Source organism: Nycticebus coucang, chromosome 14 (assembly GCF_027406575.1).
Source record: "Nycticebus coucang isolate mNycCou1 chromosome 14, mNycCou1.pri, whole genome shotgun sequence".
In the NCBI taxonomy this organism is placed as follows: domain Eukaryota; kingdom Metazoa; phylum Chordata; class Mammalia; order Primates; family Lorisidae; genus Nycticebus; species Nycticebus coucang.
This window is the reverse complement of record NC_069793.1, coordinates 66,226,277-66,251,878: the sequence shown is the minus strand read 5'-3', so window position 1 is coordinate 66,251,878 and position 25,602 is coordinate 66,226,277. Positions and strand designations below refer to the sequence as shown.

At 49.7% G+C, this 25,602-nt stretch overlaps 1 protein-coding gene across 4 annotated transcripts in view; it reads right to left on the bottom strand.

Annotated features, from left to right (window-relative positions):
* Nucleotides 1-4,709: 4,709 nt before the first annotated feature.
* P2RY6 (pyrimidinergic receptor P2Y6) overlaps nucleotides 4,710-25,602 on the bottom strand; it is a 32,973-nt gene continuing 12,080 nt past the window's right edge. For 3 of the 4 annotated variants that reach the window (XM_053561339.1, XM_053561342.1, XM_053561340.1), the window contains exon 2: nucleotides 4,710-6,503. In XM_053561339.1, the coding sequence (XP_053417314.1) occupies nucleotides 5,483-6,469 (987 nt within the window). In that variant the 5' untranslated portion in view covers nucleotides 6,470-6,503 and the 3' untranslated portion in view covers nucleotides 4,710-5,482. Of the gene's footprint in view, nucleotides 6,504-10,429; nucleotides 10,550-25,602 lie in introns of those variants that run through there. The other variant, XM_053561341.1, reaches the window with a different exon arrangement.

Here is a 25,602-nt window from a genome sequence, read left to right as displayed (position 1 = left end):
TGGCTGGCAGGTAAAGAAAGGAAAGGGAAAGGTCTCCATACATACATACATAGGGAAAATGGGAAATTGCAGCTAAAAGTACCTTTATTTACAAAAGAGTCTTTACAAAATTTTAAAAATATTTATAAAATATTTCTCCAGATGTTGATATACAAATATAAAATATATAAAATATAATAATCTAAAATATAACATGAGTTTGTTGTTTTCCTATTTATGGTGACCTTTGGGATACCCGGAAGTATCTGGATTAGAGAAAGACTGTGTAACTTTTTTTTTTTTTTTGTAGAGACAGAGTCTTACTTTATGGCCCTCGGTAGAGTGCCATGGCATCACACAGCTCACAGCAACCTCCAACTCCTGGGCTTAAGCGATTCTCTTGCCTCAGCCTCCCGAGTAGCTGGGACTACAGGCGCCTGCCACAACGCCCGGCTATTTTTTGGTTGCAGTTTGGCCGGGGCTGGGTCTGAACCCGCCACCCTCGGTATATGGGGCCTGCGCCTTACCGACTGAGCCACAGGTGCCGCCCCAAGACTGTGTAACTTTGACAAGTCATCTCTTACATCTGGGCCTCTGTTTCCCCACCTGAGGTATTATAATGAATATATGAGGAAATGTGTGTAAGCACATTACATGGTGCCTGGAACCTGCAGGGCTTAGTAAATGGTCACTGCTGTCACAGTTATGGTGCCTCAGTGACTGGCACCCAAGACCTTCACTCTCCAGCTTCATCTCCAGCTACAACCCTTCCTATCCTTCTTCCAGCAGCCTCCATGTCTTTGCCTATGCTTTTCCCTGCACCAGAAACACCCTTACCTTCTATCCTTCAGTCCAGTTACATCTATCCTTCAAGATCCAGTTGCCTTGCCTGGTCCTCCAGGAAGTCTTCCCCAGCCCATAGAAAAGTCTCCTTGGCCTCCGCTGAACCTGCTTGGTCCCCTGGCCCCTCACCATCCTGTACTTCCACATGTCTCTCTGTGTTCCCTCTGTCTCTCATCCCAGCAGGCAGAAATCCCCACCGCCCTCCCACCCCACCACCACTGAGTGTGCCCTGGGTTAGAGTGAGGAGGGAGAAAGGAGTGGGGAAGAGGAAAGGGACAAAAAGAGGGAGAGGAAAAGTGGGCATCCCTGGTGCTGGTATGTAATAAATGGTTTTCCTTCTCTTTTTTTGAGACAGAATCTCATTCTGTTGCCCAGGTTAGAGTGCTATGGCAGCAGCCTAGCTCACAGAAACTTCAAGCTCCTGGGTCCAAGTGATCCTTGTGCCTCAGCCTCTCAAGTAGCTGGAACAACAGGTACTCACCACAAAACCTGGCTAATCTTTCTAATTTTTAGAAATCGGGTCTTGCTTTTGCTTAGGGTGGTCTCGAACTCCTGAACTCAAGCGGTCTTCCTGCCTAGGCCTCCCAGAGTGCTAGGATTACAGGCATGAGCCACGCCCAACTGGTCTTCCTTCTTACAGAAATAGATGGGACTCATGGATTATGGTCCTTATTCTCAAAAAGGTATGAACTTTTTTTTTTTAAAAGACCATGGCACCTCTCAGGTAAGAGAAAAAGAGAAATGGCTACAACCTCCTGCTTAAACCTCCCCTTTTAGAAACCTCCTATACTTATTTCTAAGGATGGACCCTGGAGGAACTTGTTCCAAAAAGGCAAAATAATTACAATACTAACATTCATTGTTGGGAGGTGCCCGTGGCTCAGTGGGGAGTGCTGGCCACATACACAGAGGCTCACAGGTTTAAACCCAGCCTGGGCCAGCTTAAATAACAATGACAATTGCAACAAGAGAGATCCAGGTGTTGTGGCGGGTGCCTGTAGTCCCAGCTACTTGAGAGACGAGAATTGCTTGAGCCTAAGAGTTTGAAGTTGCTGTGAGCTGTGATGCCACGGCAGTGTACCCAGGGCAACAGCTTGAGACTCTGTCTTAAAAAAACAAAACAACATTAATTGCATACTTACTGTCTTCCAGCCATTAATCTAAGTGCTTTGCACATATTAATTAATCTTCATAACAACTTTATAAGATAGGTGTTATTATTCCCATTTTATAGTTTAGGAAGCTGAGGCACAATTAGCAAAGTATCTCAGGAGTGGAAGAAAAAGTATCCAATGTACTCAGCTCTACTATGAAGCTAAATTATAGCTTTCACATGAAGGCTATAACCCAACTATAGCACAAGACTATGGGGAAAGGGCCAAGGAAGGGGAAGGGAGGGGGGAGGTTTTGGTGGAGGGAGGGTAATGGGTGGGGCCACATCTACAGTGCATCTTAAAATGGGTACAGGTGAAACTTACTAAATGCAGAATACAAATGCCTACATACAGTAATTAAGAAAATGCCATGAAGGCTACATTGATCAGTTTGATGAGAATATTTCAGATTGTATATGAAACCCGCACATTGTACCCCTGATTGCACTAATGTACACAGCTATGATTTAACAATAAAAATAAATAAATTAAAAAAAAAAAAAAAGAATTTGCCCAGAGTAACACAACTAATAAGTGAGCCAGCACATACACCCAGGTGGTCTGGCTATGGAGTCTACACTCCATGCTATTCTGCTTTGCAAAATGAAACAGGCAATGGAATTTACCTGTGGGCCACAGTTTTCACTCCTAGAAAAGTAAGTAAAGGGTCATAGCTCTTGGTCTTTGGCTGGGATAGTCACTGGGGACTCTACAGGGCTCAGCTGTGCCATGGGCAGAGGCCCTCTGTCTCCTGCTTCTCTCTCCCCAGTACCCTCATCCCAGGCAATCAGTGTTTTTCAACTTTTTTCCTCTTACAGCAGACTTGAACCTACTTGGACTTGATAGTTAAACTTTCATTGCACACTTAAATTATGTCAATTTAAAAAAAAGAGTAAAAAAAGCAATATGCTGTGATTTGAACTTCTTTTGAAAATAATTTAATTAGTGATCTTTAGAAATTTTCGCAGCACACCTAAGATTCTGTCATGCACACCAGTTGGAAATCACTGGGCTGAGGACTAGGTACCAGGTAGGTGCTGTCTGTCCTGCTTAGAATGGCATTTCATCATCTAACATTCCCACACATCTAATCTCACTGTGGACAAAAGAGTCAAAGTTCTTTCTGTCCAAGTGGTCAGTCTCTCCAGCACCAACACCTTGAATGGATTCCCAAGGTGGGTTGGGCCTGGTTTCCGCACTTCCTAAGCCAGCTGCAAACATACATCTGATATTACTATGGAGTTTACTTCTCCAAAGCCCTTCTCTGAATGACCCTGCTGTCCCGCAGCCTTGGGAACTAGGCAGGGCTAAAAGAAAAATATTATGTAAGTTATACAGTCCTTCCTCTCTCTTCTCTGTCCCCTGCCCTTCCCACTCCTGCTCTACCTTCTGAAAAGGAAGGGTCTGCGTGACTAGATCTGTTACTCACAGGGTCTGTGTGTCACACCAGCAGCCGAAGGCAACTAGATTGTTCTACATGAGGAAAACAGATCTGGTAGGAGGGAATAAGGACTGGGGGAGAGGTAAGGAGGTGGGTAGAGAAAAAAGGGCAGAGAGGATGAGGAGTTGCAGTTCCCTTTTGCTGCCTCCTCTAGAGACCTTCAATAAAGATGCTGTTCCAAGGCATTTTAAAGCTCAGATCTCTTTTGAGATGCGTCCATATAAGATGGCTTCAAAGCGGCCTTCTGGACACCCATGGGTCAGAATGATGGACCTGAGAGGGCAGGGGAGGGACACAACAGGAACAGTGTGTCATGAGACTTGTTAGCAGCTTTTCAGCCATGGGACCTCCATGTAGCAGCCTCTGAGTAGCCTCAAGCTGCTGACTTTTAGGGTGAAGCAATGTTATAGGGCTGTTTCCCATCACTTGGAGGCCCTGCGGGCGTACCCCAGGCACTGAGGATACCCCAAGGTGAAAGAGCATTTGAAGAGATGGATGAAGAAGAGGTGGGTCTGGGGCTGTTCCTAGTGTTTAAAGCTCCGGTAACACCCCTCCGCACACTCATTTTTTTTACTTTTCTATTTTTTTTGAGACAGAGTCTCAAGCTTGTGCCCTGGGTGTGGCATCATAGCTCACAGCAACCTCAAACTCGGGCTCAAGCAATCTTCTTGCCTCAGTTTCTTCTATTTTTAGTAGAGACGGGGGGGTCTCACTTTTCGTTCAGACTGGTCTCAAACCCGTGAGCTCAAGCTATCCACCCGCCTCGGCCTCCCAGAGAGTTAGGATTACAAGTGTGAGCCCCAGCGCCCAGCCCCAACCCCCAGACTTAATTAAACTCACTCTTGCTTTGTAGCCATGCTTAGTACACCAAGCCTCCCACCAGGAGCAATTCCACGCTCTCTGTTCTTTGAATTCCTCCAGGCTCCATCCCCACTTCTTCTAAAAAGCCTCCCTGATTCCTTCTTCAGCTGGGGTCTCTCATCTGGCCTACTCTTGTTCTTGTCTGAAGGTGGCTAAGAGACAGCTCTTGTTTTCTCAGCTCTCACACACATGAGGACACGCGTCCTCTGCCCCAGCCCTCTGCCTGTCTTCCGCAGGGCAGAGCCCCACTCGAGGCTGGCCCAGGCTGCACTGCACTCTCCACTTCTGTCTGCTGAGCACCTATTCAGCTTTCGACAGCTGGTTCAGACGCTCCCTCCTTTTTTTTTTTGTAGAGACAGAGTGTCACTGTACCGCCCTCTGGTAGAGTGCTGGTAGAGTGCCGTGGCGTCACACAGCTCACAGCAACCTCTAACTCTTGGGCTTACACGATTCTCTTGCCTCAGCCTCCCGAGCAGCTGGTACTATAGGCGCCCGCCACAACGCCCGGCTATTTTTTAGTTTGTTGCAGTTTGGCTGGGGCTGGGTTTGAACCTGCCACCCTCGGCATATGGGGCCGGTGCCCTACTCACTGAGCCACAGGCGCCACCCAGATGCTCCCTCCTTAAAGAGGTCTTTCCTGACACCCTGTGGGTATGCCCCTCCCTCAGCTGTGCTTTCCTCTGTCACAGCCCTGATGATGTGTTAGTCTATACATCCAGCAACTGTGAGGGGCTGAGGCACCAGAGCCAACCCAGGCCTGAGCAGTTTACTGAATAAATGGAATATCACTCTCTCCACCCCCAAGAACTCATAGTCATCCCTCAAAACCCAGCTCAAATGCCCTTTCCCAGAAGCTCTCATTTCCTCTTCTCATCTTCCCTCACCTGCTTTATTGGTGATTCCAAAGCATGTAGCATACCTCTTGTTTACATGTCACACTATATTTTTGTGAGCAGCTTAACATAGTTTCTCCAACTCTCCATGGCTGATTAGCGGCTTCCCAAGAGCCAGACCCAGGCCTGTTTGTCTCTGTGCCTATAGAGCCTGGTCCAGAGAAAGGGCTTGATAAGGAGGTGGTGAGATTCTGGGATCTGTGAGGGAACTAACTCCATGCCCAGCTGCGCTGAGCTCGGACTTTTGGTACACTGGCCTCGATGGTGAACATAGTAGCCACCCAGGCCCTCAGTGTCCTGCCCCAGTGGACTCAACGACCCTGCCTCTGCCACTTGGCTATGAGTTTCTGTAATAGCTCATGTGGTCGCTGGCGGAACTTCTTCTGGGTGAAGTAGAAGAGGATGGGGTCCAGCATGCTGTTGGCACTGGCAAAGGGCCGCGTGACTTTGTAGGCAGCTGCAAAGGCCTCCAGCACAGGGCAGGGGACACCTGGTGTAGAGCGAACTGCCAGGTAGGCTGTCTTGGTGACGTGGAAAGGCAGGAAGCTGATGGCAAAGGCGGCTGCCACGACCACAGCCATGCGGGCTGCCTTAGTACGCCGCTCCTGGGCCACAGGCCCTGCTGGGCCATCCTGGCGGCATAGGTGGCGAGCCAGGCGACAGTAGCAGGCCAGCAGGGCGGCAAAGGGCAGCAGGAAGCCGATGACCGTAAGGGCCATGCCATAGGGCATGTAGTGGGTGGCCAGGGCAGGTGGGCTCAGGTCATAGCAGACAGTGCGGTTACGCTGGATGCCTGTGGTGGCAAAGACAGCTGTGGGCAGGCACTGGGCTGTCACAGTGACCCACACAGCTACACACACTAGCCAGGCAGTCCGGCGGCCCCCACGCTTGTGCCAGGGAGCCAGCGGGTGGCAGATGCCCAAGTAGCGCTGGAAGCTGATACAGGTGAGGAAGAGGATGCTGCCGTGCAGGTTGGAGTAGAAGAGGAAGCGCACCAGGCGGCAGGCGAGATCACCGAAGGGCCAGTGGTCACCTTGGGCATAGTTGTAGATGAGCAGGGGCAAGGAGCAGCCATACAGCAGGTCAGCCAGGGCCAGGTTTAGGGTGTACACAGCCGTGCGGGTCAGGGCTCGGTGGGATGTGCAAATCTGGACAATGACGCAGATGTTCAGTGGCAGGCCAGCTGCCAGCACCACCGAGTACACTGCGGGCAGCAGCAGTCTCTTGAAGTTCTCCCGGTAGACACAGGTGGTGGGTGGCAAGCCCAGAGCCTGACCTGTGCCATTGTCCCACTCCATGGCTGCCCAACTCGGTTTCCTACATTTGAAGAGGCTGGGGAAAAAATATACAACCTCTCAGTGACATGCTTACTAACCCCCATAGGTCCTAGTCATCTCTGGGCCTTGATCTCCCCATCTGAACAATGAGGGCACCAACTTTGTCATCTCTTAGACTCCTCACCCCATGGAGGCCCCACACCACTCTTGCTTCAAGGAAACGTGGACTACAATAAAGCTCAAACTTGGGAGAAATCCAGTTTACATTCTTTCTATAGTATGTAGAAAGTCTTTTCTCTTCAGACTTCCTAGTGAACTTCTTTTTTTTTTTAGAGACAGAGTCTCACTTTGTCACCCTTGGTAGAGTGCTGTGGCCTCACAGCTCACTGCAACCTCTAGCTCTTTGTTTAGGCGATTATCTTGCCTCAGCCTCCCAAGTAGCTGGGGCTACAGGTGCCCACCACAACACCCAGCTATTTTTTGTTGTTGTTGTTGCAGTTTGGCCAGGGCTGGGTTTGAATCTGCCACCCTGAGTATATGGGGCCAGCGCCCTACCCACCGAGCCACAGGCACAGCTCTTCCTAGTGAACTTCTATTCATCCTTCAAAACCCTGGTCATGTTTCCTTCTCTGTGTTAGTAGAGATCTATGGAATTGGGTTTCAATCCCAACTGTGCTATGTATTAGCTCTGGGACCTTAGGGTGGTGATTTACCTTCTCTGAGAAATGGGGAAATGTTGCACCCACCTCTCAGGAATGTCACGTGGTTAGAAGCACTAATTATGCTATGCAGAGTTGCCCCTGGGCACCCTGAGGTGTGGAGATAAGGTCTGTGTGTTTCTCTCAGACTAGGAACCTTCTGAGAAGAAATATCAGGTCTGGTGTCTCTTTGTGTCTTACAGCCCAGCCCAGGGTACAGGGCAGAGAGGGCCCTAATAACTTTTAGTTAACCGGTATGAATGGTCCTCATACCATGAGTCCTCTGAGGACAGTCTTCATCATAGCCTGAACTCTGCCTTCCAAAGCCAAGGCCCTGCTTCTGGGCACAGTCTTGCTTTCTGTGTGATAGGGATTAGAAGGAGGTGATCCAAGAGTTCCCTAAGGCCTCCTTGCATGTGTCTGTCACAGCCACTGGCACCACAGTGGCACGCCCTGTTGACCAGAGTAAAAACAGTTTCCTTGAAAGCAAATGGGTGAGGGACCAAGGCAGGAGCTTACTTCACAGAGAAGGAAATCCAGGCAGCGTGAGGGAAAGGGACCACTCAATATTTCTTTGTGGGTTAGAAGCAGAGTCTAGACCAGAACCCAACTGCCTCACCCAGAGGAGGCAGCTTAGTGTAGCTCACAGACATGGGATGTAGAAGTTACACACCCAGCTCAGAGCTAAGCAGGCCTGAGTTCAGTTGTTGGCTCTCTCTCTTCTATGCTGTATGATAAACCCAGGTCATGTCACACATCTTTTCTGGACTAGTGTCCTCATCAGCAAAATGTGCCATGGGTCTGACATTCAAGTGCTCAATATGGGCCATGCCATTGAAACCTACATCTTGTCTCGTGACCCCCTATCCTTTCAGGCTGAGTTCTGGGGGTACCAGCAGCACAAATGCCTTAAAGGCTTAACAAGTTCCCTAATGAGGTAAGTCTGACTCCTAAGTACTTGTCTCTAAACTGACTTTTCCACTTACTGATGTCTACAGAGAATTTGTAACTTACATCCAATGGACCTCTAAGGCAAAGCCTTTTATATAGTGAGTCTAAGCTTCCTCTCTCCCTACTTTACAGATGGGAAAAACGGAGGCCCAGAAAAAAAAATGAAGCCCAGCAAATGCACCCAGTGGATGGTAATGTCTTGAGGTCAAATATACTCTGGGATCAGACACCAGTCTCAGATCCCAGCTCTGCCACGTGTGAACTATGTGGCCTTCACACATGATGTAACCTCTGTGCCTCCGGATTCCCATCTGTAAACCATGATAATATATTACCTGACTCATAAAGTTGCTGTGAGGATCAGTTCCTGGCACAGGGCCAAATGTTAGCTGTTTTTAATATACCTGCTAAGTAAGGTTATAGAATTTTTTTAAAGTTGTATTATAGTAAGACATACTCCTCCCAACTTAAAATTTGATTTTTTTTTTTTTTTTTGGTTGCAGTTCAGCCGGGGTTGAGTTTGAACCTGCCACCCTTGGTATATGGGGCCGGCGCCTTACCGACTGAGCCACAGGCACCACCCTAAAATTTGATTTTGATGAAACTATTTTACCTATATTCTGGGTAAAATGTTAATGTTCAGATTATTTATTTATTTTTTGTTTGCCCTCAGTAGAGTGCTGTGGCGTCACAGCTCACAGCAACCTCCAACACCTGGGCTTAGGCGATTCTCTTGCCTCAGACTCCTGAGTAGCTGACTACAGGCGCCTGCCACAACGCCCAGTTACTTTTTCTTGCGGTTTGGCTGGGGCCAGGTTCGAACCCACCACCCTCAGTATATGGTGCCAGTGCCCTACCCACTGAGCCCACAGGCACCGCCCTAATGTTTGGATTCTTTAGTCTGCATCTCACATCCCCTTAAGTTATCAAAAATTCTTTGCAGGACTTCAGCCCATATGCAGGGAGTGCTGGGTGTCCAGCCAGGATGGGGCAGGCACGGGAGGGAGGCCAGAGGAAGGAGCACAGTCTGTTCCCCACGGTGTCACCAGGAAGACAGAATTATAAAGGCAAAAGAGGTTTGCTCTTCATTGGTTCAGGCCATTCTCTTATTTACACATTCATTCTCTGGTTTTCACACACCAGACGTTTATTGAGTACTCACTGCTGGCTAGATAAGAGCCCAGAAGAAGTAGAGACAGACTTACCATGCTGGTCTGAGAGGGGAGGCCAGTGTGAACCATAGGACCAGATGGACTTTGCAGAGGAGAATGAAGGATGTTTGAGGAGGAGAAGGAAGTAAGGATGACCAAGGTGGGAGGAAGGTGTGGCAAGCAGGGCCTGAGAGGAGGTCAGTCTGCCAGGGCAAAGGAGAAAATGGATAGAAGGGTGCTGTGTCCCTAAACTGTCCTTTGGGGGGCCTGTCATCCTCAGACCCCACTCCCAGGGACAGCTCTCTGTCTCAAGTGACTGGAGATTGCAGTTCTTTTCTGCTTCCCCTGCCCACCTCCCCTCCCACCTCTGGAGACCACTTCCCGTTCTTCTTGGAAGAAGGCAGGGCTGCAGGAGGGGATCCAGGGAGCCATCCTGCCCTCTGGCAGACCTGCAGGGCTGTGCCAAGAAAGACAGGCCTGGTTGCCTCCCTCCCCCACCTGGCTCCCTCATCCACTGTGACTTCTGAGGACCTGGGAGAGCTGAGCTGTTGTCCTAGTTCCTGGCAGGGGCTGGCCTCAAGGGAGGGCTCACTTGGCTCCTATGGCAGGACAGCAGCTGACTTTGGTTGTCAAAGCTGTCACCTGCTCTTGGGTCCTAAATCTTGGAACAGCTCATATACTGGTCTCTTCATGGGGTGGGGAGCTTTCTAACAAGTGGCTCTGACTACATTTTTCCCTATCCTTCTGTTCTTTGGGGAAAATCCCAAACCCCTTTCCTGACATTCAAGGCACCTGCCAAGCCCTCTAGCCTTATCTGAAGTATCTCAACTCTGCTACACTTCACCCCTTATTCTCATTCCTTCCTCTCTCATCAGACTATTCCCAAGACACAGAGACTGCCATATAGCCATTGGCAGCTGGAGATCCAGACTCCTCTACAGTCACCCCATCTCTGTTGCTCCCCACATACAAAGTATCATTCAACCCACCTCCATAGTCAGAGCCCTCTGCCCATCAGACTCCAGATCCCAGCTGCATGGAATCCCTTCCTCTGGACCTCCCAACTCTGTGCCCCTCCTTTAGGTCAGCCCAGGACCCAGCCTGCCTGCCCAGAGTCACAGTTCCCTGTGTCCAGTGTCCCTACCCCACCTGCATTGGCCCACAATGCGGGACACACTCACATGCAGCCTCCTGGCCTGTCCCTGCAGCACGTTGATGGTCCCAAGTGTGTTCAGGCACAGGGAGGCCAGACCTGAGGCTCTCCCTCTCTGGCTCTCAGCTAGGCTGCAACACCTCCGATGGGGGTAGGCAGCTTCCTCTGTTTCCTGGCAGGGCTGTCTGACTGGGAGAACTCCTATGGGGGCCACCGCCTCCTAACATCATGCGGAAACTGGGCCTGAAGAAGCAAAGAGGCGGAGAAAAGGCATCCTTCCTGGAACTCTCCTCCACCCCAGCAGGGGAAAGAGGGGGATAAGGGGGGAAGTATAAAGAGAGAGGTGGGGGAGGACCAGAGGCTGCCTGTCAAAGGCCAGTTCCATAGACCAGCAGTTTTCTTTCTCCTCTGCCCTCCCTCAGTCTTCTCATCTGCCAAATGGGCAGGTTGGTGTGTCTACTTATCTTCCCAGTCATTTACTTCTTTATCCAGCCTACACTTCTCATTCATTCAGCCTACCTTTCTCATTTCTTTTATTTTATTTCATTTTAGTTTTTGAGGCAGAATCTCACTCTGTTGTCTCAGGCTAGAATATCATGGAGTCAGCCTAGCTCACAGCAACCTCAAACTCCTGGGCTCAAGTGATCCTTCTGCCTCACCCTCCTGAGTAGCTGGGACTATAGGTGCCCACCATGATGTCTGGCTAATTTTTTGTATTTTTAATAGACAGTGTCTTGCTGTTGCTCAGACTGCTCTTTAACTCCTCTGAGTTCAAGGAATCTGCCTGCCTCGGCCTCCCCCATGCTAGGATTATAGGCATGAGCCACTGTGCCTGGCCTCTTTTTAGTTTCTCTACAAACATTTCTTAAGCACTTAATATCTGTCTACTCACATTCTCCCAGTTAGCAATCATAGTTCCTTCTGTGCAGCAGGCCCAGAGCTCCCAAAGGGTGGAGGGTGTGTGCAATGGACAAAGAGGTTACACCCTCACCTAAGTGGGATCTTGCTGCCTGTCCCTAGCCCTCCCAGCCCTTCCTCACCACCACACTGGGCCTCCCAGCTATAAGAAGCTAGAGGAGGAGGTGTGGCTCCTCATTGTCCCCTGGCTCCAGGGGCGAATGCAGCATTCCAGGAGGGTGACCTGGAGGAGGTGGGCTTGGGTTCTGAGCATCTGAGGCAAAGGGAGAGGAGCGGGGTAGAGTAGGGAAAGAGAGCTTTCCCTAGAGTCGGAGGCCTAGGGTCTTTCTCTACCTTTGCCCACCTCTCTGAGCTTCCTCTGTAGAATGTGGTCACAATGACCACCAGCAGATGGGGGGCAAAGGTGGCACTTCATCTTTCATCCTATAAAGTGCTAAGGGGACCCCTAGATCCCAACAGTAGCAGAGCCAAAGGTGCCTTAAAGGCATTGATCTCACCCCTCCCCCAACCCATTTTTACAGGTGAAAGGATTGAGGAACTGATTTGGAGTCAAAAGTTTGGATAAAACTGAGAAAATGCAGGTTTGAACTGCCTGGTAAACACTTGGTTAGTTGTGCACAGATTGAGCACCTATAGCTTATTCAGGTCTGGGCTAGGTGGCTGCTTGTGGCAGCTGAAAGCCTAGACCTTCTGGTCTAATTTGAACTTTGCTGGGGCCCAGGAGAGCAAGATGTCCTGGCCTTCAGCCCAGCAGCCAGTCCTTTGCTGGTCTCCAGGACAACCTTTCATGGTGACTCTCAGCAGGGCAGGTCACCGTCTTTCCCTGGAATGGGTGAAGGTCTGAGAGCTTCCTGGGGGTGTCAGTCCCGGACAGGGCAGAGCTTGATTCAGACACCTGATGGTTTTAGTTCCTGCCACCTGGATGGGAAATACAAGGCTATCCCCATCACGCCTCATCCAAAGGACCCAGACATGCAGATCTGGAAACTCCTAATGCCACCCTTGTTCCTTCTGAGGAGAAAGGAAGGCTCCTGGGGTCCCACTTGACAGAAGGAGAGACTAAGGTCAGTTGCCTCTTCCCCACCCTCGGGGGTTCAAGGGCTTGGTACCTCACAACTACTGAATACCCATTACTCCCCCAGCCTTTCTGTTCTTTGCCTTATTAACAGAGTCCAGGGTTGAGGGCTCGCAGACCTTGGAACCACGGTATGACAGGGCATGGGATTTCAAAGACCCTCAGGATAATTGAATCAGAGCAAAGGAAATACCCAGTTCTCACCAGGTCAGGTCTGGAAGAGAGCTCAGGTCTGAGGGGTCGTGGGTGCACCTGGGAGGGAGCAGCCCAGAGAGCTCCTGGAGAAGACATGTCTGTTGCTGGGCATTGGAGACAGAGGGACTTAGACACATAGAGTGAGGAGGGTCTTCCAGGTGGGATACCCAGTGTGAGCAAAGGTATGAGCCTAACTTGTGTGAGAAATAAAGAATAAATATTATAGCCAGAGCACGGGGTGAGTAGTGGGAAGACAGGGCTGGATGGTGGCCTGCAGGGGGCTGGGCTGCCATGGAACTGCCAGGGCTCCAAGGCCACCCTCAGCCTTCCTCAACTGGCCTCCCAGCCCCTAGGCCTAGGCACATGCTGTTCCCGCTGCCTGGAATTTTTTCCCCATCTTCTCTGAGTAATTCCTACTCATCCTTCCTACCTTTTTTGTCTGTAAGATGAGAATGATCCTTGGCATTTACCACGTGAAACTGTTATAAGAATGAAAGGAAACCGTGTATGTGAGGTGCCCTGGCACACAGCAGGGACTTAATCAACTTTTGCTCACTGAGTGAGCAATCCAGGCTTTACCCGAATGCCCCCACTGGGGCCTCCTTCAGCCCGCTGAGCTCTCCACTCACTTCTGGGCCCTTAGCAGTGCGTGTCATTTCTTAAATACCTATTCTGTGCTAGATGTTTATCTGCAGTTCTGGGCAAGTGGGGGAGGATTATTCTCTCCATTTTACAGATGAAGAAACTAAGCCTCAGGAAGTCCAGTGTCCTTCCCAAAGTGATCCAGCCACATGGCATTTCAACATGGTCTTTCTGACTCAAAGGCCCCATTTTCCATTATTTTCCCAAAGTCCCCATTTAGATACTTAGGGAGTTCCAGGCAAGTTGTGTCTTTCCTGTACTGAGAGCCTGTGGCCATGAGATGGTGCCAGTGGACAGCCCAGGATGGCCAGCCTCCCTCCTTCACAAGGCTGTCCTGTGTGAGGGCAGGGCCAGTCTGCACATGGCAGCCGCCTCCCCTCTGGGGCAGGTGCTGAGCAACCTCGGGACTGGGCTCCCAGCCTCGGTTCCTCACCCTCTCCCCAGCCTTTCTCCTACTTACCCTTCCCAGTTATGGTCAAGCCCTTGCTCTCAGGTCCTCACCCTGGCCAATGTGCCTCGCAGGAACCACTAGGGATATTGGCAGTGGCGACACAGTCAGTGCTGAGCTCTGTCTGTCTGAGACAGAGGTCCCAGAGTGCCACCCTGACCACTCCAGCTACATCATCCGCAAAAACTAGTAAAGTCCTCACTCCACAGCAGAGACAACCTCTGCCAGTTTCCTTCCTTCAGTTTAGGTGACAACACGGGGGGTAGGGTGGGGGGTGCATTCTACAGCAGAAGCAATTCTATGTAGACTCAAGGAGGAACTGATAAGGGACAAAGCTCTTTGGGCTTCTTATGTCCTATGGTCTCAGGATGACCTTTAGATGACCTCACAGCTTTCATATCTAGAGGGGATGAGGGGGTGTGTTGGCCGGAGGCAGAAGCTGGAACACTGAGTCACTGTCTGCTAACCAGCCAAGGCAGGAACCAGCTCAGACCATGCTGGATGTGGGAAGAGTCTTCCCAACCTTGCCCTGCCTGCCTTCTGGGAAATAAGGCCTGGAAACCCCCTTGCTGGGCCTCTGTCTCGTGAGCTTAATAGCAAGGGCACAAGATGACAGGGGCCAAGACCTAGCTTCCTTCCCTGAGGAGTCAGACATGCTGGGATATCCCACCAACATGCTATGTGACCTGGGGTGAGCCACCTACACTCTCTGAGCATGGGTAAACAGGGCAGCTATGGTACCTATCTACCGTACAGGTCATTATACCTTCAGTGGTCCAGTCATCACCCCAGGCCTGATCCTTGGCAGTATGTAGCCTGGGGCAGAGGTGCCCCTGGAGCCTACCCCTGGACCAGCCCAAGGCCAGCTTCCTGATGCCAATGCCTCCCTGGCTCCCAGAGGGTAGGGTAGGGGGCAGAGTCCCCCCACATGAAGGAGCCCAGGTCACACCTGTGGTGTCAGGCTAGACGCAGAAGCAGACAGACCTGACAGGAGGGTTCAGGGAGGACAGGAAACCTGATTTCTCTTCTTTTCCACTTCCCTTTCTCACCTCCTGCTCAACTGGAATTAAAGCTGAAACTGAAATAGCCATTTTGAATGCAAGGAAGGGGAAGCCGCAGCTTTGGGGAACTTGGAGGTTGAGGCTGCTTTTTTCGGGCCTCTCTCCTGCCTCTTCAAGCTTACCAAAGAGGGAACTTACACATCCTGAGTCTGCATCAGGCTGCAGCTGCTCACAAGTGTGCTCCAGAAGCACCACCGGGATCCAGACAGGGGCGTGTCTTGGGCATTGACGATACACCAAGCACTGTGCAAAATGCTTTACAGGCTGTATCTCACTACTCACACTGACTGTTTCTGCTTTACAGATGAGGAAACTAAGGCATGGCCAGGTCAGCAAGAGGTTCTCTCTTGGGAATGTGAATGAAGAGGGTTGGTGACCGCAGTAGCCCTGTGGGCACAGGGCTGAGAGGTCAAGGGCAGCTCTGGAGCTGAGGAACTGTGAGGCCCTGGAGACAGCAGCAGCAGGGCAGTCCATGATGTGCAGAGGGAGAACTTGCTGTGCCCATGCCACTCACAAGGTCATAGTACCTCCCAACCCAGTGCTCTGGCAGATCTCCTGGAGCCAGTGGGAGAGGCTCTTTTCCTTGCCTGGAACCCAAAGCTGTCTTGTTTTTTGTCTCCCTGTGGAGGAGGCAACTTCGATCTCCCTCAAGAAGAGCACTGCTATTTAGTTGCAAGGAGTGCACTTGGCTGCACAGCCTTGGTTAATACCTTCAGGATCCAGTCATCCTCCAGATAACCAGGCTCCTGCGGGAGAAGAGATGGCCCAGGCCCAGCTGTCTGGCCAGCACTGCAGGCAGGCATTGTTCTGCCACCCATGGCTTCTTCCCACCCTTTTCCCAGACCCCCTCTTATGATGATAGCCCTGCCTCTGGTTTTCCTTGGGGGAATGACCTCTTCTCCCTTCTGGACTCTTGAAGATCTGGGAGTGGTGAGCCTGCGACCGAGGCCTGCCCATGAGAGAAGAGTGGGCTGCTCAGGCCCTGTGACTGGCTCAGGGGTGGACAGGCAACACTCACTAGGTGCCTTGTAGTCAATTCTGGGGCTTCTGTTGGAACCATGGGAAGGAGACAAATTTTCCAGCGGGTTTGAAAAGCTGGTAGGAAGTGAGGCTGGAGCTGCTAAAGCCAGATGAGCTATGTGCTGGGTGCTGTCCTGGGCACTGGAGATGCCACTGCCAGAGATGACACTATCCAAAAATAAAGCCAAGGCATGGCAGAGTTGAGAGATGGGAACACACCATTTCCTGAGAACATCATTGAGTGCTTGCTTCTAGCTGTTTTTGAAGTTTTACCTTCCACTTGACTTTTTGGGGGCATGAGCTAGTAAATTCCCTTTTCACGTCAGTCCATCAGACCTAGATGATGTCAGGTGATTTCTGTCACTTAAAATCAAGCCTCCTGCCTATAGACCTGTATCCCATGTCTAAGAAGAGAGGTGACATTTCCCTTTGGGAAAACTGAGGCCAGAGAGATTAGAACTTGCCCAAAGTGCAATGTAAATCCACATGACACCTGCCTCTTAGGAACAGAGTGGCCTAAGAAAAGACAAATAGAGACTGGACATGGTGGCTCACACCTATAATTCTAGCACTGTGGGAGGCCAAACCGGGTGGATTGCCTGAACTCACAAGTTGGAGACCAGCCTGAGCAAAGCAAGACCCTGTCTCTACTAAAAATTAGAAAAACTAGCCGGGCATTGTACCAGGCACCATAGTCCCAGCTACTTGGGAGGCTGAGGCAAGAGGATCATATGAGCCCAAGAGTTTGAGATTGCTGTGAGCTATGACACCACTGCGCTCTACCAAGGGTGACAAAGTGAGACTGTCTCAAAAAAAAAAAGACAAAGAAATGGAGTTTAGGGCAGAGAAGACCAGTCAGCCAAAGGGCTAGTGTCAGAGAGACTCCCTCCTTTACCTTCTCTAACTTCATTAACAACTAGGGACAAGGTCTGCTTTGCCTTTGGGGCCTCAGAAAATAGCACTGGCCTCAGCTCCCAAGAGACAGTGGGAAATGTTGGATGATTGAATCTAGTCTGTAAAGTTGAGCCACAGGGCTCTGTCCTTGGTGCTGCCTGGCTCGATATAATTTTGTTTGTTTGTTTTGTTTTTTAATTTTTGCCTTGTCTGATGATAGAGATTTGTCAAGGGGAATGAAGTTAATGACTGCACCTCTGAGCTTGCTTGGGTCCTCCAGCCCTGGCCTCAGGAAGGGCAGACCACCAACACTGCCTGTGTGTTTGCTGTGGGTTATAACCTGCCCGTTTCACTAAGAGACGCTGAGGCCCAAAGGAATACATTTTTGTAGACCACAAGTCACACAGGTAAGGCTTGGGTGTGGGGATAGCCTCAGAGAACCCCTCACCCCTCCCATGAAAGGCAGCCCCCTGCTTTGGCCTCTGCTCTGACCACTCTAGCACCTCATGGAGCCTGAGCCCAGTTGGTAGAGATAAGACATCCCACTGGACCCCAGAGCCCAGGGACCTATGACAGGGCTCTGTGTTCTGGAACCTTAGAGCTAGAGAGGCCTTAAGATGATCTTACTCAGGCCAGGCCTGTAATCCTAGCACTCTGGGAGGCTGAGGCGAGTAGATTGTCTGAGGTCATGAATTTGAGACCAGCCTGAGCCAGAGCGAGACCTCGTCTCTAAAAGTAGCCAGGTGTTGTGGTAGGCACCTGTAGTTCTAGCTACTTGGGATGCTGAGGCATGAGAATTGCTTAAGCCTAAGAGTTTGAGGTTGCTGTGAGCTATGACACCATGGCACTCTACTTTGGGCAACAAAACAAGACTCTGTCTTAAAAAAAAAAAAAGATTATCTGACCCAGAGCTACTCCCATCCCCAAGAAGGAGGCTCCCTGAAGCTTTCCTGACAGTGCTTCCCTAGCCCCTGTTTGCACACTTCCCTTGACAGGGAGCACACTCCTCTCCCAGGATGCTGCATTCCAGCTTGAGAAAGCTCCCTGTGAGATGCGCTTTGTAACACCAAGCCTCGAGATCTACCCCTAGTCACTGCTTTCCACCCCCAGGCCAGCCTGCCTCTGGGGCCACCGAGCTCAGCTGCCCTGGGACAAACTGCAGAGATTTCCCAAGTCCACTCATCTATTGGTCTTCATTCCTGCTGGGCAATCCCAGAGCTCATGTCCAGGCCCAGGGAGACTGAGTGGTGGATCCCATAAAGCAGTGAGGCTAGTGGGGGGCCGAGGCTGTTTCTAAACCCAAAGACAAAACCCTTTGCTATGCTCTGTCCTGTCTTATTCCCTGCTTAGGGCCTGTGAGGGGCGCATGGTCTCCTCTTACCATTTCGGGAGAGAAAACTGAGCCCCTACCCCCAAACTAGTAACTTGCCAGGGCTGACAGTCAGTTGGTGTCCAATCAGCTGAATGGTCTTCCACCAAACCCCAAATCCTCACCCTCAAACATCTGCCATGAGGAACTGGAGCCCCATCTGTGGCCAGCACACTGTGGGAGAAAGAAGACTTTGTGGTTGACAGAGGGGTGGCCTGGAGGAGGAGATCAAAGCCAGTTCAGAGTACAATGGGGGAGGTTGGTGGGTGACAGGTGACTCCTGCCGAGGAGTGTGTTGTTGCATGTGGAATGTGTGTAAAGAGCACAGGACAGGCCTCCCTTCCTTGGATGGTCACACAAATGACACCTTCTCCAGCAGGGCTTTCCCCCACCACTCTGAGCTAAGCCTCCCACCCCCCACATGTGATTCCCATGGCCCTTCTCTGCTCTATGTTTCTCCTTAGCATTTATCATCTTTTAACAGACTCTTTCATTTCTTAGTTTACTTATTTTCTCTCTCCCCCACCAGAATATAAACTCCACCAGGGCATGAGTTTTCACATTCTTTTCACTGCTGTATCTCTAGTGCCTAGGACAATACCTGGCATATAGCAAGTGCTCAATGGTATTTATTGAGTGAATAAATAAATGAACAAATGAATAAATTTCCAGGTGTGGTTCAATACTCTCTACATAGAGAGGACTTGGGGCAGAAATCTGACTGAGTGTATAGGGGACTTGGCTTGAGGCTATTTGTATAGCAAGCTATAGTTTGCACCTGTAGTGTGTGTCCCATCACTATGAGTGATTTAAAGTCACTTCATCTGATGTAAGAATGGCTACACTGTGCTGGGGTTTGGGGGGGGATGGGGATTAAATGTGGGAGCCACAGGTCTTTAACCACCCTGGGGCTGCCTCCATCTGGCTGTGTGTGCAAGATTCAGACTGAACAGTCCCAGATTAAAGGACAAACAGCGCTAGGCCTGGTGGGGCCAGGCAGCCTGCTTCTCCCTTCTGCCCTGTCTAAGGCTCTCACCTCCTCACACAGGATCACTCCCTTACACTCTGAGGGCCTTGGCTCAGGATCCACCTGGCTAGCCTGTACCTCCACCCCAGAACCCAGGATTCCTGTGAACACAGCCGGTCATTTTTTTTTTTGCAGCCAATTTTTATCCCATGTTCATGACCCCATCAGACTGCTCTGTCCTGTTCTGTAGAGCTGAGTGTGGCTGGAGGACGAGACTCAGTTGAGCATCTGAGGCCCCACAGATCTGGTTGCTGCCCTATTTGGCTGGGTCCCCGGGCTTTTGTCTGTCCTGAAGTGGCCTCTCTCCCCTCTCTTCTAAGCCTTGGCTCCATCTTCTTGTCACTTCTATGACCTCAACCCTAACAACCCTCAACTCTTCCTGTAAGAAGGGCTGCCTTCAACTTCCCACCACCTAAGTTTGCCCCTGTGTCTGCCCCTGTCTCTCCGCAGCCCTCTGCAGCCCTGCAGGACCCAGGACAGCCCCTCTTGCCCTCTCCTCAGAGTCCATCCTGCACTGTATCTGCTGGTTCCTTTCCCTCAGCCCACACACTCTCCACTTCTCAGTCTCACTCATCCTGGTAAACCTCCTCCGTGGCCCCATGTGCCTCTCCAGCTGGGCCTTTTCTTCCTTCACTGCCAAGCTTCCAGAAGAGTCACCCATAAACTTGGCCTCTGCTTCCTCCCTGCACTCATTTCTCACACCCCTATGGTGAAGCCCAGGACAGAGCAGGGAGCCTTTGGGCCTGTCTGTGGGAAGGGCCTGTCTTCTAGGTGAGACTGGCAGGGTGGGACTAAGGAGCAAGCAGCTGTCTGAGCTCCATCACAAGGAGTCTCCAAGGTGACCTTGATGTCACAGGCCTTGGGAAGAAAATAGGCCACAGCAAGGTTACTGAGGGCTTGGCATCCCTGAGCATTCTGTGAGGCTGGTGGGGGGCTGAGGGAGGGGCTTCAAGCAGCTCCAAGCAAATGGCCTGGAGTCTGCCTGGAAAGTGGGTAGAGCTCAGGGTTGGCAGTGGCACCTCCAGAACATCTGTTTAAGGGGAGACTTGGGGAATTCTGCAGGGGGTGGATGAGGGGACTTGTTGGGATTACACCTTTCATAGCTCATGACACTGGCTTGAGAAAACTACAATGGCTCACACCAAAGAATTGGGAGCTTCTAATTATGGAGCGGGGGGGGGGGGCACAGGGCTCCCCAAGCTACCCACCAGCAGTGCCCCTGAGGATTCAAAACGTGAGGCTTCCCTCCTGGGACAGCTCTCTCCCCAGAGTTCTCTAGAAAAACTCAGAGTTCTTTAAGACCTCTGCTGGCATAAATTAGATCCAGACACCTATTCCTGGCATTTGCACCCCTCTGCCACTTATCACTGTTCCCTTGCAAAGTTTGGGACCCAGCAGTCCTGGTTCCCCTCTTCATTCTGCAGCTTGTGAGGAGCGACTTTCCTCTCAGAGCCTTAGAGTCCTTAATCATAAAATATTATAAACAATCAGAGCATTGCTGGGGACTCAAATGATAGAAAGGATCTAAAAGATGTCCCAAAAGTTGCCCATAAAGTCACCATACATAGGGAAAATAGGAAATTGTAGCTAAATATACCTTTATTTACAAAATATTTATTATAAAATTTTTAAAAATATTTACAAAATATTCTCTACATGTTGGCCACTTCTTTGTAAAATTTTGTAATGAATATTTTGTAAACAAAGGTACATTTAGCTACAATTTCCCATTTTCCCTATGGATGGTGGCTTTTGGGACACCCTGTAGATCACCCTAGCCTTATATCCAATGCACAGTAGGTGTTCATTCAGTGGGGTTCTCCCATCACTCATAATTTTATCACAGGCCAGCTAAACTCAGAGAAATGGCCTCCCTTGCAACACTGGCTTCCTCCCTTCCTTCTTCGCATGTTCACTCATTCATTCATTCATTTGATGTGCATTTACAGGGAGTCTTATGATGTGCAGGGATCTTGCTGGGCTCTTAGATATGTTCTTTAAGGATCTCCAGCTAGTGGGGAAAAGACAGATGAAGATGGAGACCCAGGGTCCCAGGGAAGACGCAGGATATGTTCCCTTGTCTGGGATATCATGAAAGCTCTTTGGTGGAATGTGGACAAGGAAAAGGAAAGTATTCAGGCAGAGAGATCTGCTGGGACTCTTTCTTTTTTTTTTTTTTTTTTGTAGAGACAGAGTCTCACTTTATGGCCCTCGGTAGAGTGCCGTGGCCTCACATAGCTCACAGCAACCTCCAACTCCCGGGCTTAAGCGATTCTCTTGCCTCAGCCTTCCGAGCAGCTGGGACTACAGGCGCCCGCCACAACGCCCGGCTATTTTTTGGTTGCAGTTTGGCCGGGGCCGGGTTTGAACCCGCCACCCTTGGTATATGGGGCCGGCGCCTTACCGACTGAGCCACAGGCGCCGCCCGAGAGATCTGCTGGATATGTGGGTGCTGGGGATATCTGCAAGTGTTTCTGTTTGAAGGTGCTGAGAAGCCCTGCTCAAGGTCAGGCTGAGGGGTCACTAGAGAGCCAGGCCCACAGGCCTCAAAATGCTAGGCTATGCATTTGGACCCTGCATTGTGGGTACCAGCTGAGGAGAGCCCTCAATGGTTTCTAAATCAGAGCAGAGGTATGATCAAATCTGAGATTTAGAAGGTGCCTTGGGATGTTGGATGGACGGCAGATTGGTTGTGGTTAGAATCCAAATTGGAGAAAATAGACGTGAAGTGGGGCCGTGCTTGGAACAGGGAGGTTCCAGGGGCCAGCCAATAGTAGGGACAAATCAGGGATCTTGTATGCCAGGCTCACACCAGTCTCACCCCCGCCTCCACAAACTCTGCCAGAGAGTTAGAAAGACAGAAGAGAGTGTGGCAGATGTCCTTCTCTAGCCCTCAGGCCACAGATGGGAAGCGGATGCAGAGAAGGCAAGAGGATGCTACAACCCTGCCATGAGTTTACAGAGGAGTCTCCCATTCCTCCATCTGGTCCCCACACCTGCTGCTCCAGTCTGACTCTCCTCTCAAGGGCATGGCATTAGTAGCTGAGACTTCGAGAAATCCAGAAGGATGACTTCCGACTTCCAGGCCTATGCAGTCTGTCCCTTCTTGGACTGGAGAGGAAAATCCTCAGAGCTTCCAGAGTCCTCTCCTTTACACCCATATTGCAGTGGGAGAAACTGAGACCAAGATAGGAGAAGCATTTGGCACAGACATCTGAGCAATGGTATGGTGGTCAGGAGTAGCAGACAGAATACGTGGCCCTGGCCCTGACACTGGGCAGCTGGATTCATGATCCCTGAGGACATTCCGCTGGTGAGGAGGGATGGAGCTCCAAAGGCACAAGTGTCAGGCCTGCATCAGGCCCTTGTGTCTAGCACCATTCCCAGGGGTCGGTTCCCTTCTTTTCCAGTTTATGTCTCTCAAAGCCTAGCTGAGGAATTAAAAACAGGAAGGAACCATATGCCATCTGCTCTAAGCACTGTGGATCTCAGCTGGTCCCTTCTTGGGTGGAAGAGCCCAGACCCCGCTCTGCCTAAAGGGGACAGATGTCCCAGCACAGCTCACTATGCTATATCCTTATTCTCAGCCCTGCCAGCTCTCATAGAGTGGGGTTGGTAGGGAAGATTGGCTCTGGTCCTTGGAGCTTGCAGACTTGGCCAACGCCCCTGAATTTTGAGTCTTGTGCTTTACCTGGACTCTAACAGAGGGTGGAGGTTGGTTGAAGCAGCGTATGGGATGACATGGAAGATACGTCATTGGCAGGTGCCTGCTATCTTCTAATCCCATCTGGAGAGGCCAGTGGGGCAGGGCCTGCTCACTGCCATCTCCCTGGTGGGAAAACCAAGGCCCCACTTCAAACCAATCACCAAGTACTGTTTGTGTTACATTCTTAGATCCGTCAAACTCCTCTCATCCTGTGACTCCTGCCTCAACCTAGACTACACCCATCTCATGTTCTCAGTCTTCCCTCTCCCTAACCAATCAATTCCCCTTCTACAGCCAGATGAACCTTTGCTCAGCAAAGATCTGACCTCATCACTTTCCCCTTCCTAAGTCATCTATGGCTCTCCAGTGCCTGAAGATAATGGGAAACGTACGCCCTGCTGATCTCTCGGTTCTCAGCTATCACCCCTTGCATGTGTCCAGGCCGTGATTTACTTTCAGTTCCTGGGACTGCCTGTGCTTTCCTTTGTTCCCTGGTCAGTACTGTTTCCACCCTGGGACTGCCCTCTCCCCACATCTGCAGCTGGCAGACTCCCACTGCAAACTCAATGACAGAGGAGGCCCAGGTCCTATCAATAGGAGCTCACTGGGGACAAGGGATATATACCTGCAGACCCCAAATCCAAGGCAAACATCAGTGCTCCAGAGTATTGGCAGGGAGGATGGTTCCACAAGCTGGGAAGGCTTGGTGAGGAGATGGCAATGAAATGGTCAAGTGTGCAGAGACAATGGTAAGGGCAGAGGCTGGGTGAGGCCTGTTGAATGATGGTGAGCAGAGCTGGAGCTCCCAATGTACTAGGAAATGGTTTTGAAAGAGGCCCAAAGTAACAACAACAATGATAAAATTATTGAATCCTTACTATGTGCTAGATGTGTATTACCCCCATTTAATCCTCATAAAAACCTAGAGGAAAGACATGTAAACATGTAGATGAGGTAGGACTGGCTACTTCATTTTATATTTCTGGTGGAGAAACCAAGGCACAGAGGTTAGCTCAAGGAGACACAGGTAGAAGGAACGTCTACTTACTGGGCTATAAACCCAGGGGCAGTCTAGCTTCAGAGCCCTTACAATATACCATAAGGATAAGGAGGGTCTCTGGTGGCAGAGAAATCCAGTCCCTTTACTGCTCTGACCCATTCTGCCTGGGGCCCAGCCTGCCCTGGGCTCACTCTCCCACCAGTCACAGGGTCTCATAAATACCACTTCCCCTTGGAAGTCTTCAGGGACCAACTAGAAGGATTTCCTCTGCTTCTTACAGGCCCTCCACAGCAAACCTAAGGTGAGGGATGTCTTTCCATGCAGAGCTTCCCAACTCTGCTGCCCATCACATTCTTGGATTCCTGAGGAGGAATGTTTGTCTATCTAGCGTCTCTTCCTAATGGAAGAGCCTGCTGCCCTACTTAGTGGAAATCTTGGTCATTCAACATAGTCACCTGACCCAGAGCTAACCAATCAGAGCATCCATGCAGGCCACTCACCAGTGATTGGTTCAGGAGCAAGCAATTAAAGTTTGCCTAGGAATTTTGATGGAATGAAAATGAAAGCTTGCTTTCTTTTCTTCCTGGTTATTAGCTGTTAGGAGCATGGAAATCCGGTACTTCTGGGAAGAATATGAGTGAGAGTGCAGGAATGCAGAAGAAAGTCAGAAGAAAGCAAGCAGAGAGAATGCTGACGGCATCCTTGTAAGTGCTGGATCTGTCATGTCAGATCTAAGTTTACCTTAGACTTTTTATTTACACGAATTGATATCCCTTTTCTTGCCCAAGCCCATTGCAATTTGTCACTTGGAATTAAAATATTGCTGACTACTATGACACCAAAAGCACAGGCAACAACAAAACATTAGATAAATTGGATTTCATCAAAATTCAAACTTTTGTGCATCAAAAGACATTATCAACAGCGTGAAAAGGCAGTCTACAGAATGGTAGAAAATATTTGCAAATCATTATGTCTAATAAGGTAAATCCAGACGATATAAAGAACTCCTACAACTCGATAATAAAAAAGAAACAACCCAATTCAAAGATTGACAAAGAACTTGAATAGACATTTCTCCAAAGAGGAAATATAAATGGCCCATAAGCACATGAAAAGATGCTCAACATCATTATTCATTAGGTAAAATGCAAATTTAAACCACAAGATACATTTCACACCCATTAGAATGGCTATTACCCAAAATAAAAAAAATCGGATATAATAATAGCAAGGATGTGGAGAATTTTGGTAGAAATGTAAAACGGTGCAGTCTATGTGAAAAATAGTATGGTAATTTCTCAAAAAAGAAAAAAAAGCATAAAATGATCATATGACCCAAAAATTCTACTTCTAGAATTCTAACCAAAAGAATTGGAGGCAGGGACTCGAACAGATATTTATACACCAATGTTCATAGCAGCATTATCCACAACAGCCAAAAAGTAGAAACAACCCAAATATCTATAGATAGATGAATGGATGGACAAAATGTAGTATATAAGAGAATATTATATGGCCTTAAAAAGGAATGTACAACATGGATGAACCTTGACAACATTATTCCAAGTGAAATAAGCCAGTTACAAAAGGACAAATACTGGTATGATTCTGTTTATATAAAGTATCTAGAATAGTCCAATTCATAGAGATAGAAAGTAGAATGGTGGTTGCCAGGGACTTGGAGGAGGAGGAAATATGGAATTATTGTTTAATGGATACAGAGTTTCAGTGGATGATAAAAGTTCTGGAGATGGTTGGTGGTGTTGGTTGCACAACAGGGTGCATGTACTTAACGCCCTTGAATGGTATAATCAAAAAGGATTAAAAAGATAATTTTCTTATG